General features: G+C 35.4%; 1 protein-coding gene across 13 annotated transcripts in view; it reads right to left on the reverse strand.

The window, feature by feature from the left end:
- Nucleotides 1-2608: 2608 nt before the first annotated feature.
- Nucleotides 2609-20878, reverse strand: part of CPEB2 (cytoplasmic polyadenylation element binding protein 2) — a 64260-nt gene continuing 45990 nt past the window's right edge. For 11 of the 13 annotated variants that reach the window (XM_082389482.1, XM_082389487.1, XM_082389477.1 and 8 more), the window contains 6 exons: nt 20024-20194; nt 18598-18687; nt 13529-13647; nt 13153-13267; nt 10663-10844; nt 2609-6606 (listed from right to left, as the gene is read on the reverse strand). In XM_082389482.1, the coding sequence (XP_082245608.1) occupies nt 6379-6606; nt 10663-10844; nt 13153-13267; nt 13529-13647; nt 18598-18687; nt 20024-20194 (905 nt within the window). In that variant the 3' untranslated portion in view covers nt 2609-6378. The remainder of the gene's footprint in view (nt 6607-10662; nt 10845-13152; nt 13268-13528; nt 13648-18597; nt 18688-20023; nt 20195-20878) is intronic. The other 2 variants (XM_082389486.1, XM_082389484.1) reach the window with 1 other exon arrangement.

The raw sequence follows: 20878 nt of genomic DNA on the forward strand, positions 1-20878 counted from the left end.
ACATATTCCTTTAAAGAATGAGGTCAAAAAAAGACATACACGAGACCAATTCCTATTTGGTCTTTGGGGATGTGTTGTGTGTGAAATTTCTCAAGTTTACCAAAGCTAAATGAGTTTCTCAATACATTTATTGAATGACACATACTACTGGTTATATCAAATATTTCACATGATTGACAATAACAATAAAAGGCCTAAAGGAGATATTTTAATCCTTGAAAATTATGACTGTAGATAATTCTCTGTGGCAGGTACCTTTGAATGGGCCAGATATGCTCCTTGATGCTGGTTACAAAATGATGAACAGACATGTTGCCCATGGTCTAGAATAGGAGTTAATGTACAAATATCTGAGTTCCTTTTTTCAACAATTTTCTATTTCTTTTTGAGAGTTTAAAAATTACTCATAGTGTGAATTGATGCTTAATATTTTCTATATGTACTTCACAGTTCACAAGGAGGTTTTTAAAAAATCCTATAGATCTGGGGTGCAGTTACCATGGAAACTCACTTTCTGATTTGGTTTTTGCATTTCTTCCTATGGTACTGTCACTCTTGTCCTACTAAAGCAAGCAGTGTTTTCTTGCCCATTTAAAAACAAACTTTTTAGTGAGGTATAAAACCTACAGAAAAATGCAAGAGTAATAATCATCAGCGTGATGAATTATTCACAAAACAAACAGCCTGGTTTGGGTGTGTGTGTTAGATACATGCATGGGGTGTGTCTGGAAACAAACCACACACAGTCATTTTAGGAAGTCAACAAGGTCTTAAGTTGAAAAAGAAAGAACAATGTAAGTGTGCTACTTAGCTGGAAGGAGGTAAATAACATGATACTGTAAAAGTGTTAACCTAGATGAATATTTAAAATGATAACAAAGGCCTTGTATGGAGTGGAGGAGGATAGATTATACATGTTGATTAATTTATTGTAAATAATAAATTATTTTTCAAATTGTAATATGTAAGATGCATTGTTTTTAAAAGTCAAATGCATAAATTATGAAAAGAGTAAAATATTGCCCCACTACCTTTTCATCCCCAATTCTCCCTCCTGAGAGGCAAACACCTTTAACTCCCTTAATCACTCTTATCACTTAGGAAATTCCAAGAGTTTTAGTTCTGTGCCAGAAACCAGATGAAGTCCAGATATATATCTCTTATTATTTTTTTTTTTCATGATATCACACATCTTCCTGTTTCCTGGATATTTTATTGTTATTCCCTTTTTGGTGGAATAGATCTTCAAGTAATTCTCTCAGAAACGATTTGTGCTAAATTTTGAGTTCTTTAAATTCTTTGCTCATGCAAAAATTCAAGTCAAATGCTAACTCCTATGTGAAATTCTTAATCAAGTAAAATCATTTTAAAGAAATGAAGTCATTTCAGCAGAAAGTCTTTCCCATCACAATTGATACACGTTTACTATATTTTATATTTTACAGTATATTACATTGAGTTTGAGTTAACCTGACTTTCCACCTACAAGGCTATGAAATGGCCTGGCAACCAAGGATCCTACATGGTTAGTGCCCAACCCTTAGTCGGTGTTCAAAGTTTATTCTTTTTTTAAATAACAGAAGGATAGGGGAGAACAGGAAGATAAATGACCTTTATGTCAGCAGCAGGTGAAAGAGTCAAGAGAATGGGAAATTCCTGCTAAGTCTTAAAGATAGGCCAGAATGCAGAGGAGGCTCTTTGTTTTCGTTACGGAAGGGGACTTGTTGGGCAAAGAGAAAATAAGATTCCAAATAGAAAAATGGCAGCATATGCCAAGATACAGACAAGTGAAGATGCACGATTTGCTTGGAGTGCATGGGTGACAGTGGCAGGATGTGAGGGGCTGTCAACATCAAGATTAGCCCATTTAAGGAGTTCCTGTGATGTCTTGTAGAATATGAGGAAATAGTAAGTTTTACCCTCTCTGGGATACCTATGTCCTCATAGGTAAAAGAAAAAATTGGTTATAATCAGTAATTTTTAAAATGTTCTCTAAAAAAGCAATGGGACCTTTCTTCCCCCGGTCCCATGCTAAACACCAATTTTTATGTGAATCTCCAACTTTGTTCAAGTTAAAGGTAGAGCTGTTCTAGCCATAATTAGGCTGAGGAACCTAGATCCCAGGCTACTTATTCTATACCTTTCCTTCCCTTTCTCCCTCTACAATGTGGCCGCTGAAGAACTCACAGACTGCAGAAAATAAGCAGAAAAATTTTATGACAAGTGGTTCCCAACTAGATGGTACCTGAGAAAGCATCATGTTAACTGTGCATTTCGCAACATGGTAAACAGTTTTTAATTTTTTAAGTACAGCATCAATTCAGATATAGTAACACTAATTATCTGTGATGATTGTAACACCAAAATTTCTATGGTAGGTATGTGGGGCTAAGGGTGAGATGGGGAGGAACACTGATGCAAAGGGTCTTTGAGGCCCAAATACTGAACTAGATGATCTCCAACGTTCCCTTGCAATCCTCACACTAAAATACATAGTGGCCTGGGCTTTTTTATAAAGCCATGTCACTCAGCTCTGTAAAAAATATTTTACTGGTGTCCATGGATATTTTGACAGATTTGGACTAAAGAATAAGATTCCACAACTATGCCAATAACTTAATAGTTTATTAGTCAGTCAACAATATTACAAATATTTAAAAATTACTTAATATAAATAGTTGGCAGCAAACTATTCCATTACAGAGTTAAATTACCAGTACAACAGACAGACTGGAGATTTAGACACCTGGAAGATAACAATAAAATAAACTAAAGTATTTTAACAAAAAAATTTAAGCTGAAGGCGTTTATCTAGTGTCCATAAAAGCATGGGTTCTCTTTTTATTTAGAAAAAAATAAAAAACGGCTTTAACATCCCATTAGGAATATAAAATAAAATCAACTGAAAATATTAATTTGCATATCAAAGAACCATTTATAATTACAATCCAAACACTCCATAAACCACTTGTGCGATTCTATACAGAAACTGGGAATTAGAAACTAGTTGCTTTAATATTACAAAGATTTCAGCTCCAAAAATAATTCAACATAAAATAAACTTTAGCAATTAGTGTCATAAAATTATATATTTCCACATAAAAATACAAAATAATATTAATGACAAGAATATGAAAAATTATTCCAAGTATTTTACTACTATTAAAATAAAATAAAACCCAAAAAAACAAAATAGAAATATGCATGAAAAAAGTCTTTCCTTTTGTTAGCAAAACACTATCCAAAATAACTACAATCATTTACATCAGTACAAAGATTTCTGGATTTAAAAAATAGTTGCAATGACAAAAGGGGTATCTTTTCTGACAGTAAAAAATGACACTGTGGATAAAATCTGCAAAATATGCAATGAAAAAAATAAATTTGCATTAAAAAGGTTTACACTGTTATTTTTTTTATACAAACATTAGAAACAGTATTGCACATCACAACACAGAATCGAGGTTAGTCAGCCTTCCAAAATGTGTTATATTCAAGTTTTGTAGCATCTTTGAGGAGAGGCTCTGTGCAGCCAGATGCAACAGGGATAAAATATCAAGTGTTTTCCATACACAAATATATAAATGCTAAATGTTTCCTTCTTAACAAAAAGTGTGGATTTTTAAAGTTTTTTTTTTCCTCCACAGTCATACTTTTGGGCAGCAATAAGAACATTTAGGGAACACAACTGAAGAAGCTTTGAAAATACAAAAATACAATCAAAATTAAGAATTTTCTACAAAAATAGTAAAATAAATATGATCTGTAAATTAAAAAAAAATTCCAATACAGTGTTTAACAGTTAGAAAATAAGAATGTAGTAAATAAAAGGGAAAAAAAAAAAAAAGAAAAAACAGAGGTAGGGGGAAGGTGGGGAAGGAACAAAAATTAGACTAATAAGCTTTAATTGTAACAGAAATGAAGGTAAAACAAACCATACATTTCTGTCATTTTTACCCATGGCGAAAAGGGTGTTCTATTACATTTCCCTTCATTTCCAATATTTATTTCTGTTTAAGAAGGGAAAGTGATTTTCAACATCTCCAATTATTTTCATCATATAATTTATTTTAGTGTTCATTATTTAATACATGAAAAGGCTCTTCAATTTTAAACATTAAGCAGAAATTATGAAAATAAAGTTTAAAAATCTGCGAAATTAAATATCTAAATAATTAACATTGCAAAACTACTGATTTCTTTTCTAAATTCCAAAAATTGAGGTATAGCAAAGGAGATGTCATCAGTCAAAAAAAGTGTGCCATAAAATAGCTGACTGTTGGAAAAATCTCTCACAGAGATATAAAAATAGTGCATAACAAATGTCAAATGGATCAAGGTTGGCAGGGTTAAAGGTTAGAAAAGAATACTCCAAAAATCTGGAGGATCATGGTTAAGTAACAAATAGGGAACATTGACAAATAAATTAGTAAAAAGCTCTTCTGAAAACAGCATCAACTTTAAACATTAAAAACTTGAACCACAACCACAATAAAACAGCAGAGTTAGACATGAACCACATATTTTTACAGTACAAAAAAGCACACCATAGACAACCAGTATTAAGATCAACACTTTGCTCACGTGAAGGATTGTCCCAAGGGGCTGCAATACGGCAACACCCTTGTAATTTTCTCTCTTTAGAGTCAAGAATCTTATTTCAGCATTTAAAAAAAACATCTACCATTGCTGGGTGCTTTGCTTAGATTGCAGAGTAACTCTTACATTAAAATATAGGGGCTAGTTGCATTAAAAATGCTCTAAAGAGAAAAAATATCACTAATGATATTCTAATAGTGTTCAGTACCAAAAGAAACTCATTAACTATTGCATGTTTCCATGCCACTTTCTCAAAAAAACTGCAAGCAAAGTCATTACCAAAATTCCTTCATCAAAATTTTTTTTAAAAAAAGCAATTCTTAACCATTAAGAACAACAATTTCCATGCAACAGTGACCCCAGTTTAGACAGAAGACCCCAATATACATAGGTCAAACATGTACGCAAGTTTAAGCCAGATTTCACCATTATCTTTAAGGTAAAACTGAATTTTATGCAACTAGCCGTCTGTATATTTCCCCATCTCCATTTTGACTTTACTTAGGTTTACTAAAGTTTTGCATTCTTTGATAAAGTTCCTTTGTTTAAATATGGGCTTCCTGTGGGTCTTACATTTGGTGACCAGTTAGCAGTGTGCTGGCCATCTTTGGTTTATAAAGGATGTCTTAACCATGAACTATCAAAGGGGCTAAAATCAACTTTCTTTAAAATTCTAGTAATTTTCTTTTACTCAGTCTTTTATCTATACTATATCACTGCACATGAATTAGAACCGCACATCACAAAATTGCACAGGGATTACAAATATTACATCCAGTCTGCATAAAATCAAAGTCCACTACCGACCAGATCACAAAATGGCTGCACTCTCTAATCTAAATCTAATTTGCATATTGTACACATGTAGGACATTTTTAACTTGAAGTCACAATAATGCATGCAAGTTTGCTTTTTTTAAACAAATTTTATAATTTGTTCATGCTACCTAGATTCAAGAGAGCTTTTTTGAACATTTGCAATACCTCACCTCTTGTTAGTTAATAATTCTAGTGCATGCATATGGTGTATACAGGTAAGTAAACATGCATTTTTTTTCACATTCTAAAACTATGGCAGTTTAGGCCATATTGTGCTGCCTGCATTTCATCTGCAATGCAGTGTGTCTCTAACGTTTTCAATCCCGTATTAATAGGTGGCATTTACACATAACACCTATATAGCAGCAAAGCTAATACAGCTTGTGATTAAAAATGTTTAAAAATAGCTAATAAATCAGATTATCTTGAGGTATTATTTCTTGCAAGTCAAAATGGAGAGCAAAAAAATCAACCCTAATTTTTAGTTTATGTATACACTGAAAATAGCAACAATAAAAATAAGCATTTGTAGCAGACATATTCCATCTTCACTATTATTTTGCTACCTTTGGTAAATTACTGGGGCAGATCTTGAAGTTAAAAACCCACGTTTAGAAATAAGTGCACGCTTCACCCACTATATAGCAGCAGACTGTTTGCCCCTACGCAAAACATTCTCATATCTAATTTTAACTTTACATATAAAAATAACTTGGAGAAAATACAAAAAAACATTTTATTTTAACATGAAAATATCACAAAAATTAGTAAGCCTGAGATGTAGGGTTTTGGTGAAAAACAAGAGGCTTTAGTGTTTTGGCTGCTGATAAAGATGCATGTATTGATAGCTGGGGTGAAAGCAGAAGAATGCACTTATTTCTTCTGCATGTCAGTATCTTCAGACACAGTAAGCCACATGCACCCTTTCTTTCCTTGTTAAACAGAGGCAGGTTTGCTATTCTTAGTTCCAGCGGAAGTGGATCTGACGTGGGCGATCAGCACCTTCCTTTACCAATGGCTTATGGAACTCACGTCCTGCACGAGAGTGGATATTTGCCCAACAAAACTCACAGTAATACTGCAGGCAAGTGACATTGGCACAAAAAAAGGGAGCAAATTTTCCACCACAGCGTGCGCCCTGGCATTCATCACACATCTGGTCATCTAGCACATATGGCTTTACCTCCACCTAGAAAAAGAGAGAAAACATATCTCATTAAGTCTGCTTCAAAAGTCACTTTAGCAATGCTTTAAAAGGTTCATACAATGTTCTAGAGAAAAGGACCAACATTCAATGCTGAGATAGCAGGCATCTTCCCTGGGCAATAGCTTCACCATATAGTAGGTTAAAAAAAATTAAATCATTTTGTTCTTGCACTAATCTTTTTTTATGTTTCTTGTTCATAATTGACCATGTGATTAAATGAGCTCTTAGTTTGGTAATTTTATTGTATTTTGATATGTTTTCTTCTGAGAACTATAAACTGAATAGTATTTAAATAACTCTCTTTTCCAAAGACAAAAAATAATTTAAAAAAACTATAGAATCCTAATTGATTCGCAAAACATTCCACCCTCATCTTTCTTAAAGTAACATCTTTAAAACACCTGTGTGTTAATATTTTCAGAGATGGGGGTGACTGTGAGTGAAAAACAGAAGGGTATGGAAGACAAATAGTATTTACACCTTTGTTTTCTCATTCCAGTGCCACTCGTGAGATGGCATAACCCAGCAGCCACTGATCATGGCAACACGTCTCTACTATAGGTAAGAGCGATACCCTGCTTGTAAATAACTGGTACAGACAAACCAGAACTGTGGATAATCTTGTTAAGGGTATGTCTAGGCTTCTCTGAATTTATAAGATATGAAGTCAAAGTCCCACTGTGAAAGCCTGACTCAGTAGAAGACCTCAGACTTAGGTCAGCTCTGAATACTAAACTTTTTAACCTCAGTTTCTGTATCTGTGAGATGAGAAAGGCAATAGAACCTGCTTTATAGAGCTGTAAGGATTAGATTATGCAAGTAAAAGCACAGAAGATGGTGTGGCACATGGTAAATACTCTGTATATTAGCGTTAGCTACTATTAGCGGCAACAGCCTTGCTTCCTGGCTGTAATAACTTTATGAATGAAAGGTTACTGCTTTTGTCTGACTGAATAGCACCAGGCAGCCTAAGATCTCTGCCTTTCCTCAGGAGAGGAGAGAAAATTGAGCGTTTAAAGGGCTTGGTTTGCCCAAGGTAAAAAATAATGACCCAACAATTTCTATTTTGAATGTATTCTACTGAAATACTTGCATGTGTGCAAAAAATGAATATATAAGGGTATTTTTCTTCAGCATTATTTTGAACAAGAACAATAACAGCAAACTAGAAACAACCTAGTTGATTGATGAAAAGAACTGTAAAACAAACATTTGATAGGAGGGTAATGAAATTACATTTTTGTTTGCATTTGTATTTCATGGTTAGGGTTAGGATAAACATATTTTATATATATTGGACATTTTATTGTTCTAAATTGTATCTTTTGCATATTTTTAAATTCTAGATATTATTTTATGAAGCTAATCTACTTAACTCAAAAGCAAAACTTCAAAGATGAGAAACTGGATTTCAAACTTATGATTTTAGAATACAGTCAAAACCTATTTGCAATTAATAATAATCTCTAACAGCTCTTGAATGTGTGAAAGCGAGTTTCATTGATTCTTCACTATTCTTATTTTCCATTATTTTCCCTTTTTCACTTCAGAGGAGCTATCTGTGATACACAATCACCTGGATTCATAACTAATAAAATGATTAATAATTAATTAGCCAACTTGAAGTATATCACAATTCACTTCAGTAACTACCAGAAGTCACAGTGAATTATACTACTCATGGAATAACATTTAAAATTTAAAATGATTTACACATTTGTGGTGATTGTTCTTCATGGCTATCAGGGAGATGAAAGTAAACTTCAAAGTGTTCATGAGCCTAAAAGGTGAGTTGAATAAACAATTTTAATTCCCTCCAAATAAGTATCCTGTGTATCTTTGGATTATCAGCGATAAATTTAAATTTAATCTGTTTTTATGGTTTAATAACTATATTCTTATTAGAGAGATGAAAGGTATAAAGATTAAGGGTTTGATTTTTTTGTATAAGCAAAACTAACGACTAGTAAAGTATTTAAGGCTCAAATTCTTTCAAATAAAGTTCAAAGCATACCTTAGTAGCACATATCTTAAAAAAATAAACTTTTCTCTCAGGTAGTTCAATGCCTTTTTAAGAAGGCAAGTGTTTCTCAATTCACTTGCTTTGTATCGGGGTTTCTCTTTAAGAATCAATACTTTGCCCCAAATAATTGGTTCTCCACTATCATTTTGGAAATAAAGAGGTATGAAGCATGACACTGCAATAATCTTTTCCCTCTGCTTCTGCATATTAAACAACTATAATTATATAATATGTAAATAACTTCCTCTGTGACCCTATCACCTCTCTGCAAAAGTAGGGGGTTAGACTAGATCAGTGGTCTGAAGCAGAGGTCCCCAAACCCCGGTCCGTGGCCCAGTACCAGTCCGTGGCCTGTTAGGAAGCAGGCCGCACAGCAGGAGGTGAGCGGCGGGCAGGCGGGCGAGCGAGCAAGCGAGCAAGAGCGAGAGAAGCTTCACCTGCTGCTCTCCAGCTCGCATTACCACCTGAACCATCCCCTCCATCGCTCACACTGCCGCCTAAAGCATCCCCCCCGCCCCCCCTATGCCCGTCCGTGGAAAAACTGTCTTCCACGAAACCGGTTCCTGGTGTCAAAAAGGTTGGGGACCGCGGTCTAAAGCATGGCTGGACATCAGAATCACCCTGGGGGCCTTACGAACTACTGCTGCCCATGCTGCATCCCAGACCAACTACAGCAGAATCTCTGGGGGTGGGACCCAGATGTCAAGGTTTCCCTAAGTTCTCAGGTAACTTTAATGTGCAGTGGAGGTTGAAAACTACTGGATGAGAGGAACTCTAAGGTTCAAATCAGTTAAACAAAATTTCATAGCATGTCTGAGTAAAAGCAGAGCCCCTTTTCTTAGATACTTAAATTTTTTCTTTATTGGGGGGCAACATTTTAAGTAACAATGCAAACAAAAATGCCACTTTGCAAGTGTGAACTGAACTTATGCTGTACTTCTTTTCTAAATGGTGTGATTTGATAATTAAATTTTGGGGACTACTTCTAGAGTCTATGGTCTATGGGTATTAGTTAACCAGCTCCCCTGCCCCCAAAACAGTACAGCCTCAGAGAAGAAGCTTCGAGAAACTGTTACACCGGTAAAATAAGAACTCACTCAAGTTATATCTACTATAATGGGTATAAAAAGGTTAATTTACCTCATATTTTTAGTATATCTCATCTGTACTACAAATGTAAACATGATTATTCAGGAACTAGTCACAGATTTTAGCATGAGATAGATTTGTAAAGAAACAATTGAGTTTTGTTCACTCCCTTCTCTTATTTCAGATGGTAATCAGTATTAGAAATTATTCAATAGGGTAGCTTTCACAGTTATCAGCCATAACACCTCCTAAAAGTTCTTATTGTGATGACCTAAGCAATGCTACTAAAGAGTAAATGTTTTAAAGTTTAGGACAATCATCTTATATATTTAGTTTATTTACATATTTATTTTTGCATATATTTAGGAAAATATACAAAATGTGTTATTTTAGATTTTATAAATCAAAAATAAGTAACACTTAAATAACACTTAGTGCCAAGCTCTGTTCTAAGTGCTTCTACATATGTGAATTCACTTACTCCTCAAAATAACTGTGAAAGAGATACTATTATTGTTTTCCACTTTATAAGTGAGGAATAAGAGGCATAAAGAGGGTTCACTTGCCCAGGGTTACAGAGCAAATGGTGGAAATGGGATCCCAGGTAGTCTGACTCCAGAGTACAAGTTCTTAAAACAAGCTCTAGCCTCTATAGGTAAAAGGATATTAAGACCTTATTGGCTGATAAAAATTTTTGAAATGCCTTTAAAATTATATTTATATTTTGTGTATTATACCTAAAATTTAAAGTCTGCTCAAGAATTTTACGTTTCAGGGATATTTTGATATAATACTCTTTAAGAGCTCAAGGAATATAGAAAAATAAACACTCGGTTTTTGAATTACATTATTAACTCTGTAGGGTAGTAAGCTTTGGATCAGCACCTCATGATAGGACTTAAATGACTTCCCAATATGCAACTTACACGTTTATCAATATCACCGTGCTGAAGCTGAACGAACCGAGCACTAATGGCAGCAATATAGCTCTGCTGATTGGAGAAAGCAACTCGACCAGCACCTTTTGGATATTTTAGCTCAGGATCTGTATCAATTCCTGCATAACAAACGCCACCATACAGCCGGTCCATGATCATAGCAAGCTCCACTTGAAAAGGAAAAGAAGTTCACATCAAATGGGAGAGAACACAGTAAATCAACCATTTTTAAGTACTTCTTTTTTTAAGTGAAAGTCAATAGGATAATGCTCTTTTCTAAATCTAATCCTTTCTCTTGTATACGAGAGCCCACCTGCTCTCACCACAGAAGAACTGGACAACTCAACTGTCTACTGGACAAGTCATATTGATATTTAACAGACACTGCATCACTCAGTATGTTCTAAATGGCACTCTTGATCTTCCACCATCCAATTAAACCTGCTCGAGTGAGTTTTTGCTGACTCAATGAGCAACGGAAAAGATGAAGTTGCCAACTCAAGACCCTTGGCTTCATCCTTTCTATTTTCTTTTTTCCCCACTGTATACGCAATCCTGTGAACTTGATTTCCAAGACATATCTAGAATCCAATCTCTTTGCCTCCATCACTAACATCCTGTTCCAAGGTATCATTCTTTTTCATCTAGATCATGGCAATAGCCTTATCTCCTTGTTTCTGCCCCCTGCCTCCTCCCCTGCCCCCAGTTTATATTCAAAACAGCAGCAAGATTGATTCTCTTAAAAATATAGCAGATACCAATGGCTTAACTGAAATTTCTCCTTGGGAACTCTGAATGGTGGCACAAACTAGCTTTCAAAACCAATACCACAATCTTCTTCCAACCTGCTCTTTCTCCAGTGTTCTTTATCTTCTCAGTTAGCAGTACCAGTGTCTACCTAGTAGCTTAAGACTGAAAACTGAGATTCAGCCTTTGCATTTATCTTATAAATATCTGTGACATCTGTTCACTTGGCTCTTCCACCATCACCACTACCACTAACCCAAGCCACCACTATTTGTCTCCTGGACTGCAATAATAGGCTCCTAAATTGGTCTACCTATAATTACTCTCAACTTGACTCCCCTCTCCACAAGTCATTAACTAAACTGGTCTCTTAAAAATGAAAATATGATCATGTCTCTCTTTTACTTAAGAACTCTTCATTGGTTTCCCGTTGCTCTGAGGATAAATAACAAGTTAGCTATTAGACTTGTATGATCTGACTCCTATTTACTTTTTCAATGTCTTCTTGTATCTCTCACCTCATTCCTTATACCCTAGGCAGTGACTCCGGACTTCCCTCAGTCTCTCCGATGCACTCTGCTTCCCTCCACTGAAGATCTTGGAATATGTTGCTCCCTTTGTCTGAAACACTCTTCACAACCTCCTACCACCTAACCCTGCTCCTTCTGTTCAATCTTTATATGTCAGCTCAAATACAAGTATCTTTAAAATATCAGACTACATCACATTTCCTTGCTGTATGCTCTTCTGTTCCCTTTAGTCTTTCTTTGTAGTAGCTATGTCTGTAAGTATTTACATGTGTGAATAGTTCTTTAACATGCACCTCCCATACTGGAAGAGGATGTTTGCAGTGATGGAAGGCGCTAACACACTTCACAAGGGTACACAGTATCATAAAACTTGCTTGTATGGCGGGCATTTACGTCTATAATTATGTTCCCATATGACCTCTTCTGGTAGATCTCTGGTTCCTGATTATTGATGAACAGAAGTTTATCATTTACTTATCTAAAGTGCCTTTAAAAAAAATCCCATATTTCTTCTTCAGATATCAGAATCAACCTCCATAAAAAGACCCCAAATTCTCATTATCTTAGAGAGTTACATTTAAGAAGTCATAAATGCAGTATTTGAGTGGATTCTTCTTACAGAGTCTGTTTGGAGTTAGCTATCAATATTGATAGATGTGGGCTTCCCTGGTGGCGCAGTGGTTGAGAATCTGCCTGCCAATGCGGGGGACACGGGTTCGAGCCCTGGTCTGGGAAGATCCCACATGCCACGGAGCAGCTGGGCCCGTGAGCCACAGTTACTGAGCCTGCGCGTCTGGAGCCTGTGCTCTGCAACAGGAGAGGCCGCGATAGTGAGAGGCCCGCGCACCGCGATGAAGAGTGGTCCCCGCTCGCCGCAACTAGAGAAAGCCCTCGCACAGAAACGAAGACCCAACACAGCAATCAATCAATCAATCAATCAATAAATAAGAATGTGAATTTCTTTAAAAAAAAAAAAAAAATATTGATAGATGAGTGTCCAATTCTCCAGTTCCTTAATGGTCTTAAGAACAATTCTCAGAATTTGTCTCAAAATTCTGTAGCAAGCAACTATTGGAGCAGGAGAATCTGCCCTTCACCCACCCAGTGGTGACATGTACACAATAGTACCAAATGCGTACCGAATCAACTCATATTTAAATGATTTTTTTAAAAAAACAAAATTTGTTAACATTCTACTTACCAGCCCTTAATGGCCTAGGAACACCTCCAACAAAAATTGTTTTTCGAGGATCCAAAGGTTGAGAACCATCCATCACAAAATCACTATCACTTAAGTTCCAAGGACGGATCTGAACCTATGAAGAAAATGACATTACTGTATTAGGTCTCACTCCTTTAGTAGCTGATGAGTTTTGTGCCACTGTACTGTTCAAAATTTTGGATAGATGGGTTTGGAAACAAACTGTTAATATTTTATCCAGATACAATAAATTATATGAATTTTAAAAAATTGAACTCAACATGGTAGTTTATTTATTTTTTCACTAACAATCATTTCAAAATGGTTTTTGGAAAACTTGCATTTGTAACTTAAAGTTTGAGTAGCATTTACTTACAGGTTTGTCCTTGATAGTAGGGCTGGAAACACACAGATAGAGTTTTCCATCTTCTTCAATACAAGCATCAATTAGTGCCTGAACTGAGCTCTCTTCTTGAAAGAGAAGGAATGCATAGCCTGTAATAACCGTAAGAATGAGGCAATATGTCAAGGTAAGTGATTTCATCCCAAATTTCAGTATGGTTTAGAAAATACATGCCTTTGAAAAAGATGAAAAATAACTATAAAATAGTACTACAATCATTATACTTTCTCTAGGAGAACATAATATCCTATGGAATACACACAAAAAGAGATACTCAGTAAAATAACTAGCTACTTTATATAGAGCACTTACTATCCGATACTGTGATAAGAGCTTTACGTGAATTATTTCATTTGATTCTCACAAGTCTATGAAACATTATTCCCAATTTACAGAAAAAACCCTGAGGTGTCAGGTGGTTAAATTACTTGCCCAAAGTCAGTCACATAAGCAAGTAGTTGGCTGATTAATTTCAAACCTAGATCAGCTCTAAGGTCTCCCATGATACTGTCTTCTTAAAGAATGTGGCAGGATTAACCAGTTGAGCATCGCAGGAGTTGAAGTTTCCTTCAAATGTCCTCAGGGTAAGACAAGTTCTAGAGCATACTTTTGGACAGGTGGAAAGAGTACATGTGGAAAGGCCCAGGAATTTCCATAAGTAGAGGGAAAATTCCACAATCATCCTGACAACTTCCAAATAGTACTAAGAAAACTCCCTTAGGGAGGTTGGAATGAAACAGGTTCCAGACTTCCCTGGTGGCGCAGTGGTTAAGAATCCGCCTGCCAATGCAGGGAACATGGGTTCGAGCCCTGGTCCGGGAAGATCCCACATGCCGCGGAGCAGCTAAGCCCATGTGCCACAACTACTGAACCTGCGCTCTAGAGCCTGCGAGCCACAACTACTGAGCCCATGTGCTGCAACTACTGAAGCCCGTGAGCCTAGAGCCTGAGCTCCGAAACAAGAGAAGCTACTGCAATGAGAAGCCTGCGCACCACAATGAAGAGAAGCTCTCGCTCACCACAACCAGAGAAAGCCCGCGCGCAGCAATGAAGACCCAACAACAAAGACCCAAAGCAGCCAAAAATAAATAAATAAATAAATTCATTTAAAAAGAAACAGGTTCCTTCAGGATGGGTCAGACTTTTATTTTATTTTTTACATCTTTATTGGATTATAATTGCTTTACAATGTAGTGTTAGTTTCTGCTGTACAACAAAGTGAGTCAGCTATATGTATACATATATCCTCTCCCTCTTGAGCCTCCCTCCCATCCTCCCTATCCCACCCCTCTAGGTGGTCACAAAGCAACGAGCTGATCTCCCTGTGCTATAAAGCAACTTCCCACTAGCCATCTAGTTTACACACAGTAGTGCATGTATGCCAGTGCTACTCTCTCAATTCATCCCAGCCTTCCCTTCCCCTCTGTGTCCACAAGTCCGTCTCAAGGTGGATGAGCAGCAGAACACTTTTTTTCAAACAGCCTGGAAACTACGTTTGCACTTTGGATCCAAGTTCCTGCTTAGATTCCTGTACCTTTTGAAAATATGCCCCTCCTTCTTTCCTTGTGACAAGCAATTGTCTATTTTTAATCAAATATGACGTATCTAGCAGGCAGAATAGAGTTCATTATAAAAAGAAGGCATCGAAATTTACATTACAAGTTTACTGTTATGTGATTATTCCCAGCAGCAGATGACTATAAATGACCTAACAATACCCCTTTTCCTTGACAAGATATCTACGCACAAAACCTAGAGCACTGAAATCTAGTCCCAGTGTGAAGATGTCTTCAATCAGGCCAACCATGTCTGTGCCATTAAACAATGGGAAGTAAGAGGTCATCTTTTACTAGGAATTCAAAAAACACAGCTTATTGCCAACAATGGCTTTTAGTGCCATAAAGGTCTGATGTGACACACAGAAAAAGTACTTCATTTTAATAAAATTACAATATCTGATTGCATAAATAAGTCATAAAGCCAACCTACACAAATAGAAACTTCCAAAGGTATGATTATGCAAGATTAAAACCACATCTTAGAACTTTTTAATTGCTAGAAACAATTTAAATAGACCTGAAAAAAAAAAAAAAAAGACTGGTTTTCTTTATGTGAAGGCTTTAATTTTGATACAAGCTAAGGTTTTTTAATTTTTTTTAAATTTTAAATTTATTTTTTTATTTTTTGGCTACACCACATGGCATGTGGGATCTTAGTTCCCCAACCAGGGATCAAACCCATGCCCACTGCATTGGAAGCGCCGAGTCTTAACCACTGGACCACTAGGCAAGTTCCCAAGCTAAGGTTTTGAGAGCTGTAATTGTTTTGTAATAATTGAGGGGATATAAGACTGATTTACTAAAATAGTATTTTAAAGTCAATATTTTTAATGTTATGTTTTTATGATGTTAATTTCTGATATTAATATTTTAATACTGCTTAAAAATTTTTGTGATTATTATGGAAGAAATGTATCACAAAAATTAATTAAGCAACATGGCAGGTAAATTATGATCTAGCTAAGGCAAGCCACTAAATATTAAAATACCTGTACCAAAAATACCATCTAATAGTTCTTTAGAATTTATTAGCACAAGCTAATGTTTACATAGGGTGAATCTTATTCACTGCAAAGGACAGGTATGTATAAGTGTGGCTCAGTATCCAATGTCTCAAATCATTACCTTAATTACAAGGTAGCTTTGTCAACTGGATGCTTCTACACCAGTGTTTTCCAAACCATGGAAAATGATGAATTACAGCAATGACAAAAATGCTTGAAAGCACAAGGTTTAGGAACATTGGTCTTTGGCAATGAGTACAATTAACTATAATTGTACCAAAATAGTATGATTTGCCACTGCTAATATTTTTTGTTGTTTTTTTCTTGTTTTCAGTTTGAGAAAATAAACTAACAACTACCACAAAAACCACAATAACAATAACAATGCAACAGCAACAAAGACAGCAACTATTCTGTTTCATGAAATTAGTGCCAACCTACCTTTCTTACATTTCTGCCCATGCAGAAAATGTGTATCTGTCTCGACAAAAACTAATTGTAATACCTTTCTAAAATTATATTTCAACTCCTGCCTGGAACTCTATTGAACAACGTTTTAATCTATCTAAATTGTACAGTATCTTTTAGATTTAGTTCAAAATTTCTCAATGAAGCTTTCCCCCACCTACTTCAGGTCAAAGGATAAACTATCCTACAGTATTTATAGTTGTATATATCATTTATTAGGCAACTATCAATCCATGAATTACTGAGAATACAAAGATGAGTAAAGACACAGTCTGAGAGATTAATGGAAGAATCTGACATTAATAAAATAAAAACATATTTATAAAATTGTAAAACTGTAATATTGCAACTGTGGGGAGTGCTATGAAAGGGCACAGTTCTAGAAGGGCCTACAATAGGAGGATTTGACCTCATTAGGTGGGTCCTTAACAGTTTCCCACCAGCAACTGATATTTAAGCTGAGAAAAGTAGGAGATATACATATGAAGAGGCAGGGGAAGCCTTCAGGTCAAGAGAACAACAAACATAAAATTCCTGAGGCAGGAGAGAGCAAGGCCAGTTTGCAGAGCCAGAAAGGAACAAGAAGCAATACTGGGAGAAGGAACGGGATGGGGAGGGCGGGCAGGGAGAATGCATTTTTGCCTTTATCCTAACAATAAGAGAAACCACTGATGGGTTTTAAGCTGGAAGCAAGGAGTAGCACCATCAGATTGTTTTCACAGATATTACTCTAGCTATGCTGTGGGAGAAAAACTGGAGATAGCCAGAAATGTGGACAGACTAGTCATACACCTGAAACAGTCCAGACAAGGGATGATGGTAATTTAGGCAGGAACATTAGAAACCAACAGGCATTTTTATTGAACACTCAGTAAAATAAACTGTATAAAAGGACAAGATCATAACACTGAACAACAGATTAAAACTAAGCTAAGAAATGAACATCTACATCAATACGGAGCTAATTTTCTCTCTACACCAAGGATTCACGACCTCCACGTCCAGTACACTCCAAAATCATGTGAAAATTTAGAGTATATGGAGACAGGTCCATAGCTCTAACTAGACTCTCATGGAAGCCTGGGATCTAGAATCTCTGGTTCAAAGGATTCTGTAAGTATAAGATCTAAAGGTATTAAAAAAAAAATCACCACATTTTTCCATTTCTCTAAGGAACTACATAAACCACTAATGGAAGTTCTATAATTCTCAATGACAAAAAGTAGAGATGGCCCATATAATTTATCACCAGAATCCCTTAGCTAGTTTTTGTATGCCAATAACTCTTAACATGTTTCCTTTCCTGGAGCCAAATTCAGATTATTCAATAGATCTACTGGAGTCTTTTTTCCAGGCTTGAAAATCCACTCAGCCATAAGAATAATAGTGTGTTTTTTCATTTCTAAAATTACATTTCAATAATATTCAAAGTAAAGTCTTAGCCTTTCAACCTCCCCCTTTCTTTTATTCACTTCAGAGAATGTGCCATTAGCAATCTGACTGACTGGATTCATGCTCAGTTCTCTCCCCTTGCCTCCCCTCCTCACTCTGGGCGGGTGAGGTGATCCTTCCTGTCCCCACTGACTGTGGCACTGCTTTGCTCAAATGAATGTGCGCTCAATTTGTGATTCTTGTACTCTGGTGACCAGTCACAGTAGTATCCTGGCAATATGTAACTAACACAACTAGGCATCCTCTGCACATTTTATCTCTTTCTGTAGTTGAGTTTTTTTCTGACCATTCATTTTCTTCTCTATCTGAATTCACCAACAGAGTATATACTGCTCTCTTGTTATCTGCTATTATCTGGAACACTTATGTATATCTTGCAATACTTAAAATAGTCATAGGTTTATATTTGATTCTCACTTCACACATTTCTTAATTTCACTGATCAGAGACACTTTATTATATGTCTGTACCTAAGTTACTTAGGATGATACTTTAGGCAGAGAAAATTAGCTCTCATATAACTTATTCCCTAGCAAATATTAACAAAAGAATCTCTTACCTTTTGGTGGAAAATAGGACTTGCTTTCTGCTTTATGAGGCCAATCTACCACCAAAGGCCCAAATCTTCTGAAGCTAGCAGTTATTTCATCTTAAAAAAGTACAATAATATGCATTAGGAATCAGTTTTAATGATTCATTCTAAAAAACGCCTATATTTTATATGTTATTTTAAAGATTTAAAAATTTAAAGTACCAAATAGCCTGAGATAAACTAGAATATAAATACTAGAAACATGTCTAATATCCTCACTAAAATGATACATAAATCTTAATAGCTATTTTAATCAAAATAGTTTTTAAGTAGCACATTGGCTAGAATAATCAATTCAGTGTGACTTCTAAAATTTTATATACTAATGTATGGACACTAATGGATTTATAGTATACCAAATCATAAATATCACTGGCTTGAAAAACATGCCAACATTATATCAAGTTAAAGATCCATAAGAGATCCATTACTGCTTGATAAAGTAAAATATTGTAGGAAAAAAAGGGCTGCTGAAACAAGACATGTAAAGCTATAATATTTCTAAAATATACTAGGGTCTGATACGTGCCAGGTAGTTTCACTGAAAGACATACAGGTCACATTCAATGACATGTTCTAGGTTATTTTATCACATGGAAACTTTATTATACTGATTAATACATAGAATAAGTTTGTCGATATTTGAATCACAATTGAAAAAATTCCCAAAATGTAGCAATATATTCTCTATTAGTAAGTTGTGAATGAGAGTGGCAGATTTCCCACAGCTTTGCAAATATTAGTTTCAGTATTTTTAATCTTGAATTATTTTTCTTTTGTTATTATTACATATGATAATTTTTACATATGCTTATTAGTCTTTGCATAACCTAAATTTCCTGTTTATGTACTGTTTCCATTACTCGCTTGGGTTTTATAGCCTCTTTTCTTACGTGTTTCTAAAAGCACATTTATCCTTAAAGAAATTGAATTTTTAACTGTCATGCATTACAGGTAAAGTTTTGTGGTTGGTTACCTTTAATTCATTGTGTGTGTGTGTGTGTGTGCACGCGTGCGTGCATGCGTGTGCGCGTGCATGCATGTTATAGTCATACAAAAAGTTTTAAAAAGTTTTAAATAAATACATAAAACAAAAAGTTTAATGTATTCAAATATGTTCTATATTTAAAAACATAAGTAGGATATGAACTAGATGAAAATCTTATTTACAAAAAATGCTCACAATAACAATATGCATAAGATATAAAGTAAAGAAACAAACTTAAAAAAAGTTATTTGTTCAATTATCTTTATATTTCAACAGGTGACAAAATATTTAAACAGAGATGGATATCCATTTTAACTGAAAATCTCTAGAGGTAAAAAAAACTCCATATCCCCATTCACATTATATTTCAGGTTTGTTTTTTTATATGCCAAATCATCATTTTACCTTCATCAATATCTGGAGGAAGACCACCAACAAAAACTTTTCGAGAGAAACGTTCTATTCGCTCTCCATTTTGATGAGCTGAGTAACATGTGGGTGAATTTAAAACACCAACTTGATCATTATGACCATCATCCAGCAAGCCATCATCTATTGGAAAGAGGGAAGAACGACCTAAAATATAAGAACAAATATAACTTGAATCTCAGATCTAAGAAAATGATAAATTAAAGTCAGGCATAAAAAGAGCAACAACAGATTCAAAGGCTTAAAATTGAAGGTGACATAGGCATAAAAAAATTAAGGAAAATTCAGAGAGTTTAAAGGTTTAATTACCTAGATTCAAGAGAGAAGTTGTCTGAGGAATGACTTAGAAATAAGCATGGTCATATGACAACAATTATATCACAAACAAACACTAAATCACTTCAATTTCTTATGGAAAGCAGCAAGAATCTGATGTATGGAGATGGTTAGACTGGATGTGTAACCTTTTAGAAGAAAGGTTTTAGGAGAAACCTTTTAGAAATTGGTGGCAAAAAGAAATGGCACAGACTAAACAGATAAGAAGACAATAAAAAACCACTTGCAGACTACAGTAAGTAAGGACAAAAGCACCAAGTAATACTTGCATATAAGACCTTTTATTAATTTACGGCATGTGTGTCAATTACATAAAAAGGTAGACAGGGCTTCTGCACATATGCAAAACAGAAAAAGGCACCCCCTCTAGGACTTCAGTCCCCGTCTGAGCCCACCCTCGTATGGGCACAGCCTGTATAATCCTCTGCAGCAATCCTGATGCTAGACTCTGTGGGCTGCATAGAATTGGGGTTGAGGTGAGAAGGAAGGGGCTAC

Source organism: Balaenoptera borealis, assembly GCF_965194805.1.
Source record: "Balaenoptera borealis genome assembly, chromosome: 4".
Classification (NCBI taxonomy): Eukaryota; Metazoa; Chordata; class Mammalia; order Artiodactyla; family Balaenopteridae; genus Balaenoptera; species Balaenoptera borealis.